General features: G+C 38.4%; 3 protein-coding genes across 8 annotated transcripts in view; 1 reads left to right on the top strand and 2 right to left on the bottom strand.

The window, feature by feature from the left end:
* pank1a (pantothenate kinase 1a) overlaps window positions 1-20,943 on the bottom strand; it is a 283,668-nt gene that overhangs the window by 9,357 nt on the left and 253,368 nt on the right. The gene's annotated exons all lie outside the window — the stretch shown is intronic.
* On the bottom strand, window positions 1,303-6,243 carry vip (vasoactive intestinal peptide). The gene is made up of 6 exons (XM_067514366.1): window positions 6,090-6,243; window positions 5,219-5,323; window positions 4,513-4,617; window positions 3,550-3,675; window positions 2,785-2,896; window positions 1,303-2,403 (listed from the first exon to the last, which is right to left on the bottom strand). Coding segments are annotated over exons 1-6 (459 nt in total). The 5' UTR covers window positions 6,092-6,243; the 3' UTR covers window positions 1,303-2,394.
* anapc1 (anaphase promoting complex subunit 1) overlaps window positions 19,253-20,943 on the top strand; it is a 48,542-nt gene continuing 46,851 nt past the window's right edge. For 2 of the 6 annotated variants that reach the window (XM_067514331.1, XM_067514341.1), the window contains exon 1: window positions 19,253-19,455. The gene's annotated coding sequence lies outside the window, so the exon portion shown is untranslated. The remainder of the gene's footprint in view (window positions 19,456-20,943) is intronic. The other 4 variants (XM_067514311.1, XM_067514303.1, XM_067514350.1 and 1 more) reach the window with 2 other exon arrangements.

The following is a 20,943-nucleotide window of genomic DNA, read 5'->3' as shown; positions in this document are numbered from 1 at the left end:
GTTTCTGCAACTCATTTCTTGTTCTCCCCAAAAGTTTGTCATTATGAGCATTTTATTAAAAAAATGTAAAGAAGGGCACTTCAGAGAAGGACAGTCCATCTCAGTTAATAGGAGAAGAAGCCAGAGTCTTGAATTTAATTCACTGGTTCCAAAATTATACAGTTTGCAGAGATTTGGAACTTCTTGCTTAGAGCTTTAAATAAACTAATCTGTTAAAATCTTTTCCACCAAGCTTTCAGGGTTGCACATGGCCAAAGTATAAGATGAAAAGTACTACCATTCTCTTCATTGTTTCAGTCAGAAAAACCTACCTAAAGCCAATTTCATACTAATGTCACTCAGTCTTTCAGTCTTCAGCAGATATGTCCATAGACACATCTTCATTGTTTTTAACCCCACCATACTGTGTACTTTCAATCACAGGCTTTTTGGACAAAGCAAAGAAAATAATTTCTATTTAATGTAAGTAATACATTTCCTATATAGTTTACTCATAAACTGTTTTGGGAACTGCAAGATGCAACATTGAACAGATGAGGACTACTAACATAAGCACATCAACAAATATAAGTATGTCCCATTCGTAAGATTTTAATACCGTTTTTTATCAGCACAATTTCCTTTTTACCAGGGTAAAAATTGAATATTTTATTCCCAGGGCATCTCAAACCTGTTTCAGGGACACCTGGCAAGACGGATGCACTTAAATCAGCCAAAAAGTAATTTTATTTTAAGACAAAACAAACATACTCAGTGCTAACCCAGTACTGTCGCTGAATTTTATTCAAATTAACTGCCACCCATATGGGAGATATTTAGGGAGCTTGCTGGTTTCAATTGGTGTATGTCACCATGTTGTCAGTTCCTTGACATTTTAATTTAAAATGACCGATTAGCTGACCAGGGGCAGCAATATTTGGGACCCTTTTCAAAATGAATAATAGTTTTGATGATTTGTGAAGTGACGATGATTCCTTACAGCGGGTTTTTATCCTGATGTTATAAATGAATTGAAAACAGTTACAAATCAAATATAAATGTTCAAAGACGGAATAAATATAGGGTTCAGTTTATACACTTGTGCTTGGTATTTTGTCTCTTGTCAAAATCTTTTTTGTCTTTGATTGAGTACAGTGTGCTTCTTCTTAGCTAGATACTGTTATAAATAAAAATATATAATAAAAATTGCTTAAATAAAAAAAAATATCTGCAAAATATCAGCGACTTAAACTCTGCAAAAGGATCAAATGCATGTCCTGAAACTCTGATCATCAAACAATAAGCCAGACAAAATGACTCAGCTTTGAAAAATAAACCAACATCTTTTATTGAGTGGTGTACATCACTATATGCACTAAAGGCAGGTCTATGTTATTATGTCTGTGTTCTACATTTTGACTAGTATAAATTGATTATATGCATCTGTGTCCATTCAAATTATGTACCTCCTATTCCATTCTTTTATCAGAAAAAGACCACATCTGGATTCTCTAAAACAACTTAATGAGCACTTACATAATGATTGCACCTTCGAAAATGAATGAAACACCTGTTAAGTTGAATTTGACACAGCAGATTTTATCATTCCATGTGTACTAGAGTAAATCAATTGAAAGTTAACATTAGAATGAGTCAAAATCACTTATCAATGCATCACTAATTCTATGCAACTATTGTTCCATTAAAGGTAAATGAGGCCATTGATTTTCTATTCCATTGATGTTCAGTGGGTCAAATATTTAAGTTGACAGGATGATGTTCACAAGTTTAATTAGTTGTTCCATGAAAAAGTAATTGGTCCAACGAAAGATAGACAATTGGATTTGATGGAACTACATGAGTGAATATTCATGAGAATTAAATTTCTTGCTTTCCATTCAAAGTTAACTAGGGTGGAAATCAATGGAAAGGGTACGCTAAAGAGATCTGCTGACATTCAGTGGTCAAAACAGCTGATGGGACAGATTTCACTGAAAATTACCAAGACAGGTGTTACTTAAAACAGTTGTCAAGAGGAAGTGGATTTACTGAAAGTTAATGGAACAACACTAATATTGAAAGAAAGTCAGTGTGGTACTTTTTCTTTTTACTTCTGCTGCCTGCTGACATCACTGACTGACCGAATTGAACATGGACATGCATGTTGCTCTGTACAACCCAAAAACTCTTTAGTGTTTAGTATTTTGTATATATATATATCTATATATATCTATATATATATACACAGTGTAAACATGTAGTGTGTGGATGGGTAAATATATAACCACAGTGAAGAACACATCATCATAGGCTGAGTTGATGTTCAAATGTCCTTTAGATTAATACTCCATCATTTTCCAGATAGGTGGTTTGATGAGGATGACTTGAGGTATACGCTCGAGCGTGGGCCCCTCCTCAAAGTGGCTGCAGAAAATGAAACAGTAGAGAAGGTGAAATACAATAGCACGGATCACAGCAACAAACACATTCAGATAATCAATGTTGTGCTGAGAAAATTCTAAACAATCCTGATTTTTTTACAGCATTAGTAATAACAAGACAATAGCTGAGATTCCAGAGGGTTGGTTAATGTTGAGAAGGACACCTTTGATTAATTTGGAAAAGGGCAGACGTTTGAGACCCTAGGGACACCCTCTCTGCATGTGCATGCTCGTGACTCCATTTCAGTAATCCATGAATGAGTTACGGTTTGGGTTAGTAATTACAATATGTCAATGGGTGCTACAAATGTAACAGTAACATGAGTCTGTGTGTGTGTGTGTGTGTGTGTGTGTGTGTATGTACCAGTTGAATGTTGTTTAGGAGGTGATCTATGTTGATGTCGTCATAACTCTCCTGGAAGGTGTTGGGTTCATCCCTGGTCTCCTCTGTGTCACTGGTTCCAGGATCTTCTAGGCTGTTCATTCAATTACATATGAGAAGTTTTATTCCATAACATCTTATCAATACAAAAGTTTCAATGTATAATTATGGAAAAAACTAAACAGAAAATAAAATGGAGCACATGTTGGGGAAAAAAAAGCATTGACCCTACACTTAAGTTTTACAAAGGTCTTTAGGTGACAGTTCTGTCGGCTCCATTTGCCTCACTAGCTGACAAATGAGCTAATAAGCAATTGTTGCATCATGGTCCATTTTAGATCTGCAATTCTATGTTTGAAACACTGATGTTGGGGTTTTGGGCAGTTTGGCCCAGTTTGTCTGGTTTTCAGCTGCAGGAATCAATTGATCAAGCAGCAACAAACAAAATCGAGAATTAAAGTCAACATGAAAAAGCTTTTAGCTGCATTCTTACTGTACACACTGTACAGCTGCTCTGTTTTAAACAGTAAAGTTTATTTCCTTTTGCTACCAAATTTGACTTCAGGGATCAACAATACTGTGGTGAGTGTGAAGTCCAAACTGAAGCATTGAAATTTTAAAAGTCTCTCTAGATCAGTATACACTAGAGCAGTGTTTTTAAAGCATAACACAATAGACTAAAATTAACCAGGTATGGATGTGTGCTAAAAAAGGGATGGACAGGTGAAAATGGGGAATGATTTGCACCTTCTCTTTCCTGTTAAGACCGAGTTCAGATACTTCTTGACGGCCATCTGTTTGCGGAAGCGGCTGTAATTGTCTGTAAAGATGGCATCTGAGTGGCGCTTCACTGGTTCCTCCATCAACTCGTCACTGCACAGATTGAAAGAAAACAAAGAAAAGAGAGAATGTGGTTCAGAGGGAAACAGATTTCAAAAGCAGTAAGTCACTGCAGCACAGCATCTGTGATTTGTGGTCTCTGTGTCAGTCTCCTCTGGCCCTTTAGCAAACATGTAGTGAATGGATAATAACATAAATTAACCTTTAGAAATGTTCAGGCAGGGACGAAATGCATCACCATGCAGATTGGGTCTTTTCATATTAAATGTCAATAGGTCCTCTCGGTTAAACAGTGAACATTTAAGAATAAGGCTTCACTTTACTCTCTATGAAATAGTAACATATCTCAGTCACAAGCTGTGGTTTAATCAAGAAATACCACAATTATAATGAAGCTGTTTAGTTATGGGTATTATATAGAAAAGGGCTAAACCACAAGTTTAAAACACTCCTTCAAACTCTTGTATAGAGGCGATAAGTGGATGCGCCTCCCCCCCAAAAAAGAGCCATTCATATATGTTATACACCATTTACATTACACCAACTTTTCACTGACTATTACAAGGAAATTGTCTGCATTTACTCTCACTTTGGTCCACGAACCACACAAAACAAAGTCATATTGACTTGTTTTTTTAAAATAACCATGTAAACTTGAAGTGGAGGCGGATGCTGTTGCTGAGACGGATCACTCCCTCCCCACTGTATTTTCTCCCACCCTTGTCTGTTCTACTCTACATAATTTAACGTTAAATAAATAAATGTTAAACCAGCCAACAGCTACATATATGTGGAACTTGGACAACTTTTTTTAACCTAGCCTCCTCCTCTGCCTGCAGCTCTCCGCTCCCCGGCGGGCAGGTCACCTACCTGACGCGCTTTCCGATCAGAGACTCCAGGTACCTCCGCGCTGAAAGCTGTCCCAGGAGTTTGCTGTATCCGCTGGTAAACAGACCGTCTGCGTGTCTCGTCGGTCTGCACAGCAACACAGGACAGTTATATTAAACTCTGAATACTTTTAATATTCTAAACGATGAAAACAATAATAGCAATAAAGTGGAGGCACAACAGCTCCACTTCACCCTTTAGACACTGACAGGTTGTAAAAGCCTCGGTAGCCTTTGCACTAATGCAAGAGAGAACTGTATTTGCCATCAAATATAGATGTGATTTCACTGTGAAGAGGCACCTCAATGCGTGGAATATATTTCAAGTGATGAGTTATGAAATGCACAGCATGCACAAGTCCTTTGAGAAAGTTGGTAAAGATGTACAAATGTCAGATATGTCAGATATATACAAAATGAGTTTTAACACCACATTTGTTTACAGGCTCGCTGTAAATACGTGTAAGTATTCAAGCGATGCGCCTATTTTGGTATTGAAGTCTTATCATTTCTCTTTGAGCCACATACTGTAGGCAACCATAGGCAGTCACTTAACACTACCAAGTGCAAATGTGCAGAAATACTTCTCAATTGACGTTCAAATTCATCCTTTCGTAAATTCGTGCGGCGCCGGATTCTTTTTTTTCTATCAACAATTTGAGTTTTAAAGAACGAAGCTTCCCTCTTACCTCATGGATGTGTATGGCAGACTCAAAGTCCGGGAGTACAACACACTGCACAGGGCTATTAGGAGAAGCAGGTGGGGGCCGGTCCGTTGTAACATCGCTTTACACCTGAGGATAGAAACAGTGCTAAATTATTCTCCTTCTAAATTGGACTGGAATGAGTATGGTAGATCATTCCTCACCAGTCGTCTACTCTTTAAAAGAAAAATTATTTATTATCTCACCTTTTGAATAACTTTCAGCTTGATCTTGATTTAGAGCAAACAAAAGAACAGAACCCAGGGAATCGAATGCGTAATTGTGCGCGGTCAGGGACCGAGCAAGTCTAACATACTTTACTACACCACGTACTTTAATGTGTCACAATGCTATCATAACGCTTACCGTGTCTTCCAAAAAAGTAAATCTAACTGTAAAAAATTGCATCTGTGTCCCTTTTCCAGATCTATTACCGTTTTGTTTTTGTAACCAATTCCAAAACCCCGTCTTGTCAAGCGAAAAGGAAGAAAATAAAAAATTGTTTGACCACAAAAGATTGATCAACATATATTTTTGCGAAACTTTTTTGTAAATTTTGACAAAGGAAAGAAAAAGGACCAGGCGAAATCCAATGCGTAATTACGGACAGTATCGACACTGAAGCACCACGTTAGATCAGCTGCAATTCCTAAAGCACAATCTAAATCGAATGTGTCGATTGTCTTCTAAAGTTACATCGAGCCATCAGTTCGACTAACAACAGAAGATGAATTTAGAGAGACGTCCTGAAAACCTGACTGGGGTGCGCAAAAACAAATCTACTGGTTCAAAACGACCAAAACACGGAACATCGGCAGAAACCTAAAATCATTTAAATAAAAGTATAAAATCTTACATGTGTTCTAGATAAAGTTGTTTGTTTTGTCTCTTTTCGCTGCGCTCTCCAAGGTCCTGATCTTGGGACGCTGCAGTATGCCCACTCTGCTTATCTAATGCTTCCTGATTCTCGCTCTCTTCTTCTCTCTTCTCTCCCTCAGCTCGGCTCCCGTTTTATACACCTGGATACTTCTCATGGAGCAGGAGGGGGGACATCAGATTTGATCAGGGGCCTGGGACGTCAGTATAGGTCGCTGCTTCCGTCATTGGTCTTGGTCACGCTCGGAACTAAACAGGCCGATGGTGAAATTAGTGGGGAGCTTTCTTCTTTTTTTTCCAATTAATCGCTGGAATAACTAACTTATATGCCAGAGTTGATGCCGTTGACTCATCGGATCATTTTCCCCAGGCTTTTCTCCCAGCACTGTGCGGGTCAACAGCAGGAAGGAAGAAACTGGAAAGTGTAAAATACTTTGAGACTTAAAGTTAACCTCAAAGTTTTTTTTAAAGATGTGTTGTGCAAAATAAATGAAAATATTAATACCACATAAATATCAATGCCAGTTTGAAACCTCTGGATTACTTTTTCCATGAAGTACAGCAGGCTATAATTAAAGTTTTAATCTCTTGTGATTTCTTTTTAATGAATGTATATACTGATCACAAAGCAGGTGATTGAGAAGGAGATTTGGTTCGTGACCAAATAAAAATTGTACCTATTTCATACTTTTATCCCATAGCAAGCTTTTGTTTTCATTTTGTAGTCATGGTAAATAAGATCTGAAGCGTGGACATCATGCAGAGGACTGATAATAAAAGAAGGCTAAATGTGTCCTGTGTTTGGACAGAAAGTTTCCCTTCTTGCAATGAGTTCACCGTGAAAATGCTTTCCTGAAGCAATGGGATCACAATTAGATTAAACAGGGAAAATGTAACAACAGTGCACCTTTTTCAGCCCAAATCAATTAGCAATATTTACCCTTTTTAGCAGCATATTTAATGGAGATAAGTTGTCACACACAGATCAATACAGGACTATTTTTCTGTTCATGTCACATTTGAAAAATTACACAAGATCTGTCAAATAACTATATTGAGAAAGAATTATTAATAAAACAGTTCAGCGTCAAATATAACTTAAAGTTGTCAAATGTGGCAGTTACAAATTTGATGAACATTGTTAACCTAACTTTTTTAAACTGTCAAACGTTGAATGCTGTTTTCTTGAAAATATAGCAGGAAATCAAAATGTGTATTTTTATTTTCTTGTTTTGTTAGGCAGAATAATGTTAAACTTTAGCTTATGGATCCTGGATTAAATGGTCACAATTCTTGTCATAAAAATACATTTGTGTGAAACATATAGGATTGATGAAAATGTGTTTTCAAGCATAATCTTTGAGCCATAAGCAAATTTCCTTTTGTGCTCTTGTGCATTGTCCTGTCATGACATAAATACTTAATTCCACAACAATCTTATCTCCTACTGCAGCCATCTATATTCATTTGTTCACATGCACAGCACACTCCACAAATGGTGCTGAATAAAAACACTCTTGCAGATTAAATAAATACAATCATGTTTTCGAGGGTGTTTGCAAGACACTGACACTGTTTGCTATTTCAGGTTGAGCTGGACATTAACAAAAGAACAGCATACAGGACTGAAGTGTTTCTGAATCCACCCACAGTGTCCCTGATGAGTTTGATTTGCTCTGCGGGAATGGCACAGTGAATTAGTGGTGACGTCGGCAAGCACATAATCCATCCATCTATCTATCCATCCAGCCAGCCATCTAAATGAGTGTGAAGTATTTAGCCATATCACTGGAGAGAAAAAAGATGACTGGCTTGGACGTGACTTACAGAGACTATGGAGCTTCTGTAGTTGACAAAGCAGAGGTAGAAGCAACAAAGTGTTTAAACAAAAAGAAATGAGGTGGTGCTAAATGACAGAAAATTATTACTGACTTGAAATTATGTATAAGTATGAAACACGTGATATTTGTTATTATGTTTAAAGATTTATGAAGGTATGATATGTTTATTATTGCATTTGACTTTTGTGTGAATTTTATTCTAAGATTTGTGTGTGTGTGTGTGTGTGTGTGGTCTCCCTAACTTCCAGTTCTTCCTGGTAGATATATGTATTTAGTGTTATGAGCTTTAATTGATAAACAAGCACTACTAACAATTACCATAGGAACAGAGTAAAGACATCACCTCCATTTTTGGTGACATGTCTTGATTTTTTCATTTAATGCAACAGTTTGGGATTGATGGGCAGCACAGTGGTGACATGGTTAATGCCGCGCCTCGGAGCTAGAAGGCCCCCTGTTCAAATCCACCTGTCAGCTGTGTGGAGTTTGCATGTTCTCACCAAATCTGCATCTTGTCTTTGCACAATGACAGCATGCAGGTTAGGTTAATTGGTGACTCTAAATTGCGTGTAGGTGCGATTGTGAGTGTGAATAGTGGTCTGTCTCTGTATGTCCATATGTGTTAGCCCTAAGATAGACTGGAGACATGTCTAACGTGTGCCCTGCCCCATACTCTATGACACCCGAGATAGATTCCCATGACCCTGAAGAGGACAGTCAAGATAATAGATGAATAATATTGCATTGGCTATGTTTTTAGGAAAACATTGGATACATTTTAATTTGAATTCTTTTTTTTGGGTGGATCAGCTCTTAGTTTTGATTATATATAATAGTTGGTGTTGGCGGAAACCAAACTAGAGCTTGAAGACAAGTTAATATTGCATTGAAGTTTTTGACACAAATCTGTCTAATGTAGCTCTGGGTCTTCTGTGTAAGTGTCTCTGGCATCTTCTAAGGTCCTAAAAGTTAGATGTTGTGTTCACAGTCAACCTTGCCAGAGCTGACTGTCACCAAGTAACATTCACTGACTGACAAATTTAACACAGACTAAATATAATTTGAATATGGAAAAAAGTTTTAGCCTTAAATATTTCTCTTTTTTATCAGCAACTGCCCCGCCTATAGGAAAAAAGGTGTGAGCAACCCTTTTGTGGTTCACTTTCGCTTGCATTTGTGTTTGCGTACCTAATATTGTTCACAAATCTTATCTACCACTACATCGTGTTTCTGGCCTCCGGGTCTACGATGCCTTTTCCCAGTCAGCATATGACCCCCATCCCCTCCTCCCCTTCCCTGTTCTCAACCATGATGGCACCATCTGAACCTTAATGTGATCAGTCCAGAGAGAAAGTAGATTACGCAGACGTCCATGGGAGAGGGAGCTGGACTAATTGACAGCAGTGATGGAGACAGATCCCTGCAGGAAGAGGAAGCTGATGGAGGAAACATCAGCGTTATTACCTTGATGTTGATGGAATGCACGGAAGAAAACGTTCCTATGGACGAGTAACAGGCCAACAGGAATGACAACAAGAATGTAATCACTATTCTTACCAGTGCGACTGTGTTCACCTGCACCACTGACCCTGCATCAACCACTACTGCTACGACTGGTTTTATTACCATGTTTACTACAGCTACTAATGATCCTGCCAATTAAGAAGCCCTACTGACATTTTAACAAGGTTTCTACAATTCTACAACTACCTCACCATTGTTAGAGGTCACCAGGGCAACAAATAAATACTGTAAAATCACTGTTACATTTTATGGTCATTATTTCAGAACCAACACTGTCTCCCATGGATTCCATTCTTATGCAACTAAACCACACACACGATTGTGTTCTTATGTGAACACCATGCACTGGATGGATAATGTTCTGGTGTCACACATTTATTTTTAATAAATAAAGTGCAACATTTTCTTAACAGGAAAACAGTAACAGGGAGTTGGTTGGGCTGGATGATGGGAATACAAAATGCTAATTTGAAATATTAAATCAGATGCCACTACCACCTTTTGCCACTGCAGGCACTGCACTTCAAATTATTACTTGTAACATCACTAATTCATTGAAAGGTCACCAAAGGTTTGTAAAAAGACAACAAGAAACTCTGCAAGGAATCGTCAGTAGATCAACTTTTAGGTCTAAATTATTGAGTTTGCATCATGGCTTTTCCACCAGTCGGTGTGGTGAGGGAATCCCCTGGCTTGCTGAGTGCCTTCTCTGCACCACATTATCCAATTAGCAAACCATTACTGCTGGCAGCCTGATGGGACTCAGTGGGGTCTCTCTCTGTCGCTATGTGTGTGTACTTGGCAGGTGGAGAGAGATAATAAAGATACTGAGGTAAGGTGGAGATAGATGATGACAGAATGGATGTTTTGTGCTAGAGACAGGCACTGGATGAAAAGAAAACATGCAAGCTTATACATCACACAGTTAATAACATCAAACTCAAGTATGCTGTAAATTAAAGTAGTTGTAGTCATCTCTTGAATAGTCCTGCTACTTCTTCTTCTTTTCCTTTCGGCTGTTCCCTTTCAGGGGTCGCCACAGCGAATCATGTGCCTCCATCTAACTCTATCCTCTGCATCCTCTTCACTCACACCAACTAACTTGATGTCCTCCCTCACTACATCCATAAATCTCCTCTTTGGTCTTCCTCTAGACCTCCTGCCAGGCAGCTCCAACCTCAGCATCTTTCTACCGATATAATCACAATTTCTTCTCTGAACATGTCCAAACCACCTCAATCTGGCCTCTCTGACTTTATCTCCGAAACATCTAACATGAGCTGTCCCTCTGATGTACTCATTCCTGATCCTGTCCATCCTCGTCACTCCCAAAGAGCACTTCAACATCTTAAGCTCTGCTACCTCCAGCTCTGCGTCCTGTCTTTTCTTCAGTGCCACTGTCTCTAAGCTGAACAACATCGCTGGTCTCACCACCGTCTTGAACAACTTTCCTTTCATTCTCGCTGATACTCTTTGGTCACACAACACACCTGACACTTTTTTCCACCCGTTCCAACCTTCCTGCACTCGCCTCTTCACCTCTTTTCCACACTCTCCGTTGCTCTGAACCGTTGACCCTAAGTATTTAAAGTCTTGCACCTTCTTCACCTCTGCTCCCTGTAACCTCACCGTTCTACTTGGGTCCCTCTCATTGACACACATGTATTCTGTCTTTCTGCGGCTAAGCTTCATTTCTCTGTTTTCCAGAGCAAACCTCCACTTCTCCAGATTTTCCTCCACCTGCTCCCTGCTCTCACTACAAATCATAATGTCATCTACAAACATCATAGTCCATGGAGATTCCTGTCTAACCTCATCTGTCAGCCTGTCCATCACCAGAGAAAACAAGAAGGGGCTCAGAGCCGATCCTTGATGCAGAGCCTCTTTCTAGGCATGAAACCATATTGCTGTTCACAAATGCTCACCTCTGCCCTTAGCCTTGCTTCCACTACTCTTTCCCACAACTTCATTGTGTGGCTCATCAGCTTTATTCCTCTGTAGTTGCCACAGCTCTGCACATCTCCCTTGTTCTTAAAAATTGGCACCAGTGTACTTCTCCAGTCCTCGGGCACCCTTTCACTCTCCAAGATCTTGTTAAACAAACTAGTCAGAAACTCTACTCCCATGTCTCCTAGACACTTCCATACCTCCACAGGTGTTTCATCAGGACCAACTGCCTTTCCACTCTTCATCCTCTTCAACGTCCTCCTCACTTCACTCTTACTAATCTTTGCTACTTCCTGCTCCACACCAGTCACCTCTTCTACTCTTCATTCCCTTTCATTTTCCTCGCTCATCAACTCTTCAAAGTTCTCCTTCCATCTTCCCATCACTCTCCTGGCACCTGTCAATACATTTCCATCCTTATCTTTAATCACCCTAACCTGCTGCACATCCTTCCCATCTCTGTCTCTTTGTCTGGCCAACCTGTACAAATCCACCTCTCCCTCTTTAGTATCCAACCGAGCATACAAGTCCTCATATGCTCTTTGTTTGGCCTTTGCCACCTCTACCTTCACCTTACGCTGTATCTCCCTGTACTCCTGTCTACTCTCTTCAGTCCTCTCAGTGTCCCACTTCTTCTTAGCTAACCTCTTTCCCTGTATACACTCTTGAACTTCCTCGTTCCACCCCCAAGTCTCCTTGTCCACTTTCCTCTTTCCAGATGACACACCGAGTACCCTCCTACCCTGATCAAATTAGCTGTAGTGGTCCAGTCATCTGGAAGCACCTCCAAACCACCCAGAGTCTGTCTCAGCTCCTCCCTGAAAACTACACGACATTCTTCCTTTTTCAACTTCCACCACTTCGTCCTCTGCTCTACCTTAGTCCTCTTCATCTTCCTCACCACCAGCATCATTTTACACACCACCATTCTGTGTTGTCTGGCTACACTCTCGCCTACCAATGCTTTTGATCTCTTTCAGATTACAACTTCTACACAAGATGTATTCCACCTGAGTGCTTCTACCTCCGCTCGTTACCTTATGTTCCTGCCTCTTCTGGAAGAAAGCGTTCACTACAGCCATTTCCATTCTCTTTGCAAAGTCTACCACCATCTGTCCTTCAGCGTTCCTGTCCTGAAGACCAAACCTGCCCATCACAGTCTCCTCTGTTCCCTTCACCTACATGCCCATTGAAATCTGCACCAATGACCACTCTCTCACCTGTGGGGATGCTCTGCATCACTTCATCTAACTCACTCCAGAATTTCTCCTTCTCTTCGAACTCACATCCTACCTGTGGGGCATAACCACTCACAACATTGAACATCACCCCTTCAATTTCCAGCTCCAGACTCATCAACCTGTCTGATACTCGAATCACCTCTAGAACATTCCTCACCAACTCCTCTTTCAGGATAACTCCTACTCCATTTCTCCTCCTATCTGACCCATGGTAGAACAACTTGAACCCTGCTCCTACGCTTCTAGCCTTGCTACCTTTCCACCTGGTCTCCTGGACACACAGTATGTCCACCTTCCTTCTCTGCATCATGTCAATCAACTCTCTAGCCTTCCCTGTCATAGTACCAACATTCAAAGTCCCTACTGTCAGTCCTACATTCTTAGATTTCCTCTTCTCTCTCTGCCTACGAACACACCTTCCTCCTCTCCTTCTTCGTCTTCGACCAACAGTAGTCCAATTTCCACCGGTACCCTGTAGGTCAACAGCACCGGTGGCGGTCGTTGTTAACCCGGGCCCCGACCGATCCGGTATGGAAGTCATTGTCACGATTCGCATGTTTGATTTGGCATGTGTTTTATGTCGGATGCCCTTCCTGCCACAACCCTCTGCATTTATCCAGACTTGGGACTGGCACAAGAAGACACTGGCTTGTGCCCCCTTGCGGTTGCATTAATAGTCCTGCTACTAATTCTCTATATTATAGCGATTGAGCTGAGATGGGCTAAAACTATTGTTTCACATGTCTTCAATATATATATACAAAGCAACAGGAATATTTTTGTAGCTCAATCAGTAGCTCAAAACTGAGCAAAGCCCTCAACTAAGCCAACATTTTCTACTACTAAAGCTGCTTTAAATTGACAGTCATGTCTGATCAATACAAGAATAAAAAAAAAAGATTACACACTGAAAAAACTATATTATCATTACCAGGACTAAACCAAAAATGTAGACATTTTTCATAGTGAATCCTAAATGTAATCCTACTGCACCTGAGCAAATATGTGACGGCCTTTGATGTAGTAATTAAACTATGAACTATTTCAAGCTTGTTCAGCTTTAAAACCTAAGATCACCTGATTGCCTTGAAAACATCAGCTGACTAAGGTCAACATATCAATGAAGACTGCATAGCTGGTTCAATGTGTTTTTATTAGATTTGAAGTGTAAAACTACCTAACATAAGTTCACAGAAATGTAAGATATTTAGTTGACACAACTGTTCAAAGTCAAATGGCCACTGTTAAGGTGGTACAGACATATTTCCCTTTAACTAACCTTGCTAAATTCTAAAGAGGTAGGGACTGAATTCAGCCGCCTTGATCATGCTTAGCATCACTTCATCACTTAATTTAACATATTTTAATGACCAACATAATCTTTGGCATGAATTGTTTTATAAAATACAAAAAAATAATTATTGTGTCTGAGGGGTTTTAACTCTCAAACTTCATGCTAGCAAGTATTTTAATAATGCATCTTAATTGAATTAATTGAGTAACTTAATTTATTAAACTTATAATTTCCAAATTCATGTCAAGACAACTCAAGTTTGCACGTCCCTAACGTGGTTGGAAGTAAAAACTAAGTAATGAGTAACTGCTTTATATGGTATATGCTGTTAAGGTATAGGGTAATGGCTGATACATGTAGTGTAAAGAGCAATTATGAAAAGGAAACTGAAAATCTGACAGGTTTGCTGCCGTACATGGTGATTAGAGATTCCGTGAAAAGAGATCTACGACACTAATAATGATTGTGCATCATTTTGTGCTGCAGCATGAGCAAGTCTTGACCGTCATAGTTAGAGTTTTTGTGCATAGGTGACAGTATCAAGACGTCCCTGCACAGACAAATGACAGGCCCTTACACTCATCTGAAACGTTGTCACCGGTGCTAGTGTCAACAGGTTTCTTTCTCCCATGTGGGAAGACTCTTCTTCTCTTGTCTCAGTGTGTACCCATTGGGTTTGGTGATGGATTGCGTTTCACAACCAGAGGAGATTAGTCTGATTTATTACAGCTAAACTCCCATGATGGCTAAACCTGGTTTACTGCAGCAGGAGGCAGGCTGCATTCAGAGCTGGAAATGGAGACAATAGGTCAACACTGCCGGATGGAATTTAGGAAATGATCAGCATTAATGTTATAATGCAAAGGACATGTTTAGGACACAACCAGAGTGTACATAATTTCTCCCCAGTAAGCTGGATGATAATATTCACAAGCATTTATTACATTTTAATTACAAACAAATTTGGACAAGAAGCAGATGTGGGGTTTGTTTTAAAGTCAGGCAAGTAAAACTTTTTTAACTATGTTTGATTGGAAAAACACTAAACAGTGTGGTCAAAGTCAACAGAATTCGACAAAACTATTTGTTTTCTGTTCAAACATGTGCAAAGATTAAAATAAAATAAAAAACACTATAGTATCAATCTGCTCTTAGACTCTCAAACAGAAAACAAGTGTGTATTTCCAAAATGTTCAAGTATTTCTTTAAAGGTTAATTCCTCACAACTACACATCTGTACACACCTGTTAGTGCCTTGGAGCAAGCTTCTGAAAATAACTGTTCAGAATTTGCTTATTTTGCTTTCTTTTCAAACAAAGACATCAACATACACGTACATTTTTCAGTATTTCCTTTTTTTTTCTCTCTCTCTTTTTTCACTCTCTTTCACACACACTCCACAGACTCATCGCATCCCAGGTCTCTGGAGGTTCTTTTAATGGAGGCCTTGTACAGATCAATTAGACCACCAGAGCTCTTCATTGCATCCTAAATTAACTAAATACATAAATACGTTTGGCCTTGATTCAGCCCTGTGGCAGACATTACGTACAACAATGCCATCTCGAGACCTTAATTAGTGCAACACAAACTCATACATGCACACACACACAAATGCGCACACAACCCCATTTTCATCATTGGTTCTGATTAACCAGCAAAACCATACTCATGATGTACTGGGGTCTGGCTCTCACGAGGCCCAATCAGATTACGTTGCTTTCCTTGTTTCAGCAAATGATGAATGTACATATGTATGGTTGAGGATTATTGCCTTAAGCATATGTGATGTGTCACTATAAAGTTGTAGGAATGGAACATCTAACCATGTCTGACTAGAGCAACATCTTCATTTACACACACACTCAAACAAACACGCACGCACACACGCACACATACACATCAGGTGCAGGTGATAGCATAATAGTGGTAGCATTCCATTAAGGTGTTGTCCTGCTATTGTGCATGCCATGTCACCAGCACCTTTTCATACAACAGAGTCATCGATAATGTCCGTTGGAGCAGCTGTGCCTTTTTGCTATGACATGTCAAAATGTCCTGAGAGAGATTTTTTCCTATTGGCAGGATTTTTTAAGATACATGATCATAAACTGCAGAATACATTTAAACACCACTGCTACAAAAACCACTGCAGATAGTGATTGCAATATGAGCAATGTATTTAATACAGTGTTTGAATCAATTCATTTTTAACTATGTTCCTTTGCACAACAATTTATGTGAATAAATATGTAATATTTAAATTGGAGAGTGAATGGACCAAAGCTACTTTTACTGTAAATACTAAACTTTGAATTTTCAAAGTACACAGAATTGGATAAAGTATTAGTCTCAGCTTTTAAGCCAGTAGACTCCAAGTAAGCACAAGTTACAGGTTTAAACTTGACCATTACCAACACCACTCTGATGCACCAACATAAAATACTCTTTTCAATATAATTTGAAAAGATGCTTTGTTTTGTAAAGTATTCCTTGACTTGCATTAGTTATCAAAGATGTGTCTACTGCCTTTGTATGCTGCATTTTTCATTAAGTGCCTCATTATGATCTCAAATCTGACAGCACTGTCAAAGCATTGTCTGTGTGCACATTCTGCATAGCTTTTTACTTTGAGAATTTAAGCCATTTCCCTCTGAGTATGAAGGCTACCAGCAGAGTGTCATTCTATCACTCTCTCTCCCCACTTGACAGCAGTGCATCACGATAGACCACTGCTGGCTGTGGATGCTTTAGCAGCTCTGCAGTAATGAAATTTGAACACCTGGTATGGCAGGATGACCTCACCTCAAGCAGACAACCTGCTACAACTAAATGAGGATGATAAGGTGAGTCTCTATAAAAAGCAGCACGAAAAAAGACAAAAATCAACTTATTCAAGAATCACCGAAACCTTCATTTAGTTTTCTCATGGATCTTTTCTTACGTTTAAATATCTGACATTAACAGTACACATGCAATATTTAGAGGCTTGGAGTGAACACTGCTTATACATCCTTTGCAGTAAAGACCATTTAAGTATCTTGCAATCTAACCATCTTAATATCGCAAACTTATTTTTTAAAGATATCAGGGACAAACTGAAAGGAATCACATGTTTAAGGCAGCAGTTCTATAACAAAATGTTCACCTAAAACCTGATGTTCTGGTGCACTTCAAGGAGAGTGGTCACCTTCAATCATAAATTTCATTTTGAAATCCTGAGATGCAAGACAGAGAGCAGAAGAAAGGAAACAAGTGTGAGACAGAGAAAAAAATAATAGAAAGAACAATGGTTGGGGAAAATATTTGTTTTATACATTTGCATCAAACCTAGGAAGACACATTTTTGTTTTTGTGTTTTCTGTCTTTTTTACTTCCCTTTTATTTTCAGATTTATGATGCATTCTCACTTTCACTTTATCTCCCTTTCCCTCTCTGACACACTCACTCAGGGAGCTCCACTGTTATTATCTGTGAGAGTTAACGCATTCAGATCATACCGTGTTGTTGTGTGACATCCATCACATCTGTCAGCACCTGTTCTGCCCAGGCTTCCCACCTTCAGAACCAGATATAATTTTTCATGAACACTTTTTGCTGAATGTGATTTCAGGAATGCAGAAAGAGTAACAAGATACACGACACTGATGGTGCAGTCTGTCAACAACCACACTTTCCTGTTCAGTAGATGGATGATTTTCTTTATAAACATTTGAAAATATTTTTATAGAAAGCTACTGAAGAATTATTTTATTTGACTAAAAAAAGACAAAAACATAAGAATAACATGTACAATGGTTAATTGATTGTTGCCTGAGTCTAAATGGTGTGACTTTAAACAGATGCTGGTAATTATACAGCGCTTCCCCATATAAATATCAGCCTATTTATTCTTAAATGATGGGGTGACAGCAAGTCTCTCTGCATCATTTATTAATATCCTCATTCAACCATGTTTTCAGTGATCATGCCACATAATAGTCTAGATTCATCTCATCAGTTTAAATTATTTAAATTAATGTAATTTCCCAGCATTCCCAGGAACACAGTGACTTGATCTGACTTTGAAAATTGTGAAATACAATTGAATTTGAAACCCACATTTGAAACCCTCTGAAGTCTTCCTAGAGTCGGCTGTCTGGCCAAAACGAAGAGGTGTGCTCACTGAGGCAACACAGCTTCCAAAGTTTTCTGCAGAGATGCCATATGAACAAACATGTCAGCAATGCTTGATCAACCAGGGCTTTGTTGTACAGTGTCTAAACAAAACTGTGAGAAGCCACTTCTCAGCAGCAAGAACAGGGAGACTGATAAGAGTGGAGAGAAGAATGAATACAGCCCGAAATTTGTTCCACAGGGCCAGACTGTTTCACCTTTAGCAGACCACTGACCCAAATCAGCTAAGGTAATTTTGAAGTGGATTTGGTACAAGGTCTATAAAATGCTCTGACCTAAACCCCACAGGGGCATGGGTCTGAAGATGGCAGTTTACACATGCTTTACATCCTTCTAAGTGCAAGAACAAATTAGATGAGCCCACCCAACAAGATTCAACACAGTAATTACTATGAGTAGTAGTAGTAGTAGTAGTAGTAGTAGTAGTAGTAGTTTTCAACTAAAAACAAAACAAACAAAGTTAAAAACAGAATCTGAAGTTTTTTTGACTTTGTTCTTCTAATTTTTTTATGTTATCCATTTGAAATTAAAACAATAAAATATGGAATAAATGTGGGATTTGAATGCATTTTGAATGCACTTTATATTACATTTATGTGAAGTAGTTTTAATACAGATAAAGGTATATGTTAAAAAAAAAAAACATTAAAAACAAAGGATTATAATAGGATCTACCTATTGGAAGTTTGTTCCCCTCCCTATTAGAAAAATAGAAAGAAAGCAAATCACAAGTAATTTGTCTGAACAAAAATAAATTCATTTCCAAATGTATCATGCAAAGGAAAGTTTTATCTTTGAATTCATAGTAAAATGAAAACTGGATTCTGTTAAAACCAGTGTTACACCTGAGTAGGAAAGAGTGGTGCACGCTAGATATCTTAAAATGTAGTGTGCATTATTGTGGATTATACAAATGTGACTATGAATATTTGTAGTGTTTTTTTTTCTGCACAATCTCAGAAGCACGTTTCTTCACACTGCCTGAAGAGAATGAAGTATGAAGGACCCCTTAACCCCTAACCCTAAAATGTTGAGAGGAGGACCAGTTTCTGGATAAAGCTGCGTAATTGCAGTCAACTAATCAGCACTGTCCTTCCCTCCTTCTCACTTCTGATTGGTTTACTCGTGGAGGAAGAGGATGACGGGACTGTAAACATGTCCGCGCTCATTTGAAAACCTCCTGTAATCAGCTCCACAGTTTAGCACCTGGTCTGAGTTGTTATTATGTTTTTATAGGGGACGGCGTAGTACACAAGAAAGATTCAAACGAAAGAGATACAAAGACGCCGCGACAAGAAGAGCCGGATTATTCCTTATTATCAGGTTAGTGGCGTCTAACGTCTAACTAGCCGCAATGTACAAACTCAAAGCTAGCTGATGGTAACATTAGCTAGCGTGCTAATCGAGACAGTGTAACCAATAGTACTCTATAGATTTTAGCGTTAGCATGCTAACGCCAAAAAGTACAGCTAGCCTTAACTGTCAAGCAGGATTATTTACATAAAATACGGCATTATATTTTCTGTCAAACACTGAAGTTTGGGCTGGAGTTATTTTGTCACTTGCAACTTACAACTAACTTCTCGTAGACATCAGGATCAACAACCGCGTATAACCTAGTATTAGAAATAAAATAATGCAGTTAGTTGTATGGTGATGGATGCAGTATGTCATCTAACTGAGAGATAAAACTAAAACTGTCTACTGTAACTGTGGTTTAACAGTAAGGATAACGTTGGAGCCAGCGCTAGGAAGCTTGGGACGGTGTCATCCGAGCTAACTATATATCTATATATTATATAATCTATTTAACCATCAAATATAACCTTATATAATAATAATGTACGTAAAGAAAGTGTTAGTATAACGTAAAATAATCATTTTTTCAATACAATAATCATCGTGTAAAGCTATATGTAGAGTGTACTTATTATCAATTAGGTGTGATTAAGTTTTATATAAGTTCCATTTCTGTTTGTTCGATCTTACAACGATTATTTAAATTTCATATATTTTGACAATGATTTTACACATTATTAAAATAGCTAACTAGAACAAATGTTCTTAATTATACCTCTGATTAATTCGGTACAATTATTTTCTAGTGATTCATTAAAACTACAATATCCATCTTTTAAGGATCACAGTAGTAGTAGCATGCATCTTGAATTCAGTCTACCCAGCTCTATCACTCTGCCCAGCCTTTCATGTATTAATCCTAAGAAATTACATTAGATATGTTACAAACCTTACTAGTGAAGGAGAAATAATTGACCTGTGATAATTTAAAAGGATCAACCTCGCTCAATAGGGCATTCAATTAGTCTGCATCACAAAAGCCATTGACAGCATCCACTATATGAAGATATGTTTTGGAGCATATTTCTACTAAAATAAAAGGAAAAAGCTACATATTTGAACTTTAGTGGACTAATTGTTGCAGCTTTACACATTTTGTTGTTTTGAATAGGATCACCTAAACCCCACTGATTATGCCTTGAAACTCATTGTCACAGTGTGAAATGTTGTATCAGGTTTACATTGTTATTTAATAATTTTATAATTTAAGCGTTATTTTGGTATAATATTTTTGTGTTCAAAAGCGGTGCAGTTCAATCAGATGTTTTTTTTGTTTGTTTCTATTTTCAATCACTTCTTCAGGTCCCACATACTTTTTTTTCATTTACTAAAAATATTCAATATATGGATTTTAATATTTTTGCTAGGTTAGCTTAATATGGGCTTATACGCTGTGGCCAGTAAAAAAAATAAAAACAAGAATTATCTTGTCATTTATAACCATTTCCTTTC

This window comes from Channa argus, chromosome 1 (genome assembly GCF_033026475.1).
Source record: "Channa argus isolate prfri chromosome 1, Channa argus male v1.0, whole genome shotgun sequence".
Classification (NCBI taxonomy): domain Eukaryota; kingdom Metazoa; phylum Chordata; class Actinopteri; order Anabantiformes; family Channidae; genus Channa; species Channa argus.
Note: the sequence above shows the minus strand (reverse complement) of the source record. Positions and strands in the feature narration are given on the sequence as shown.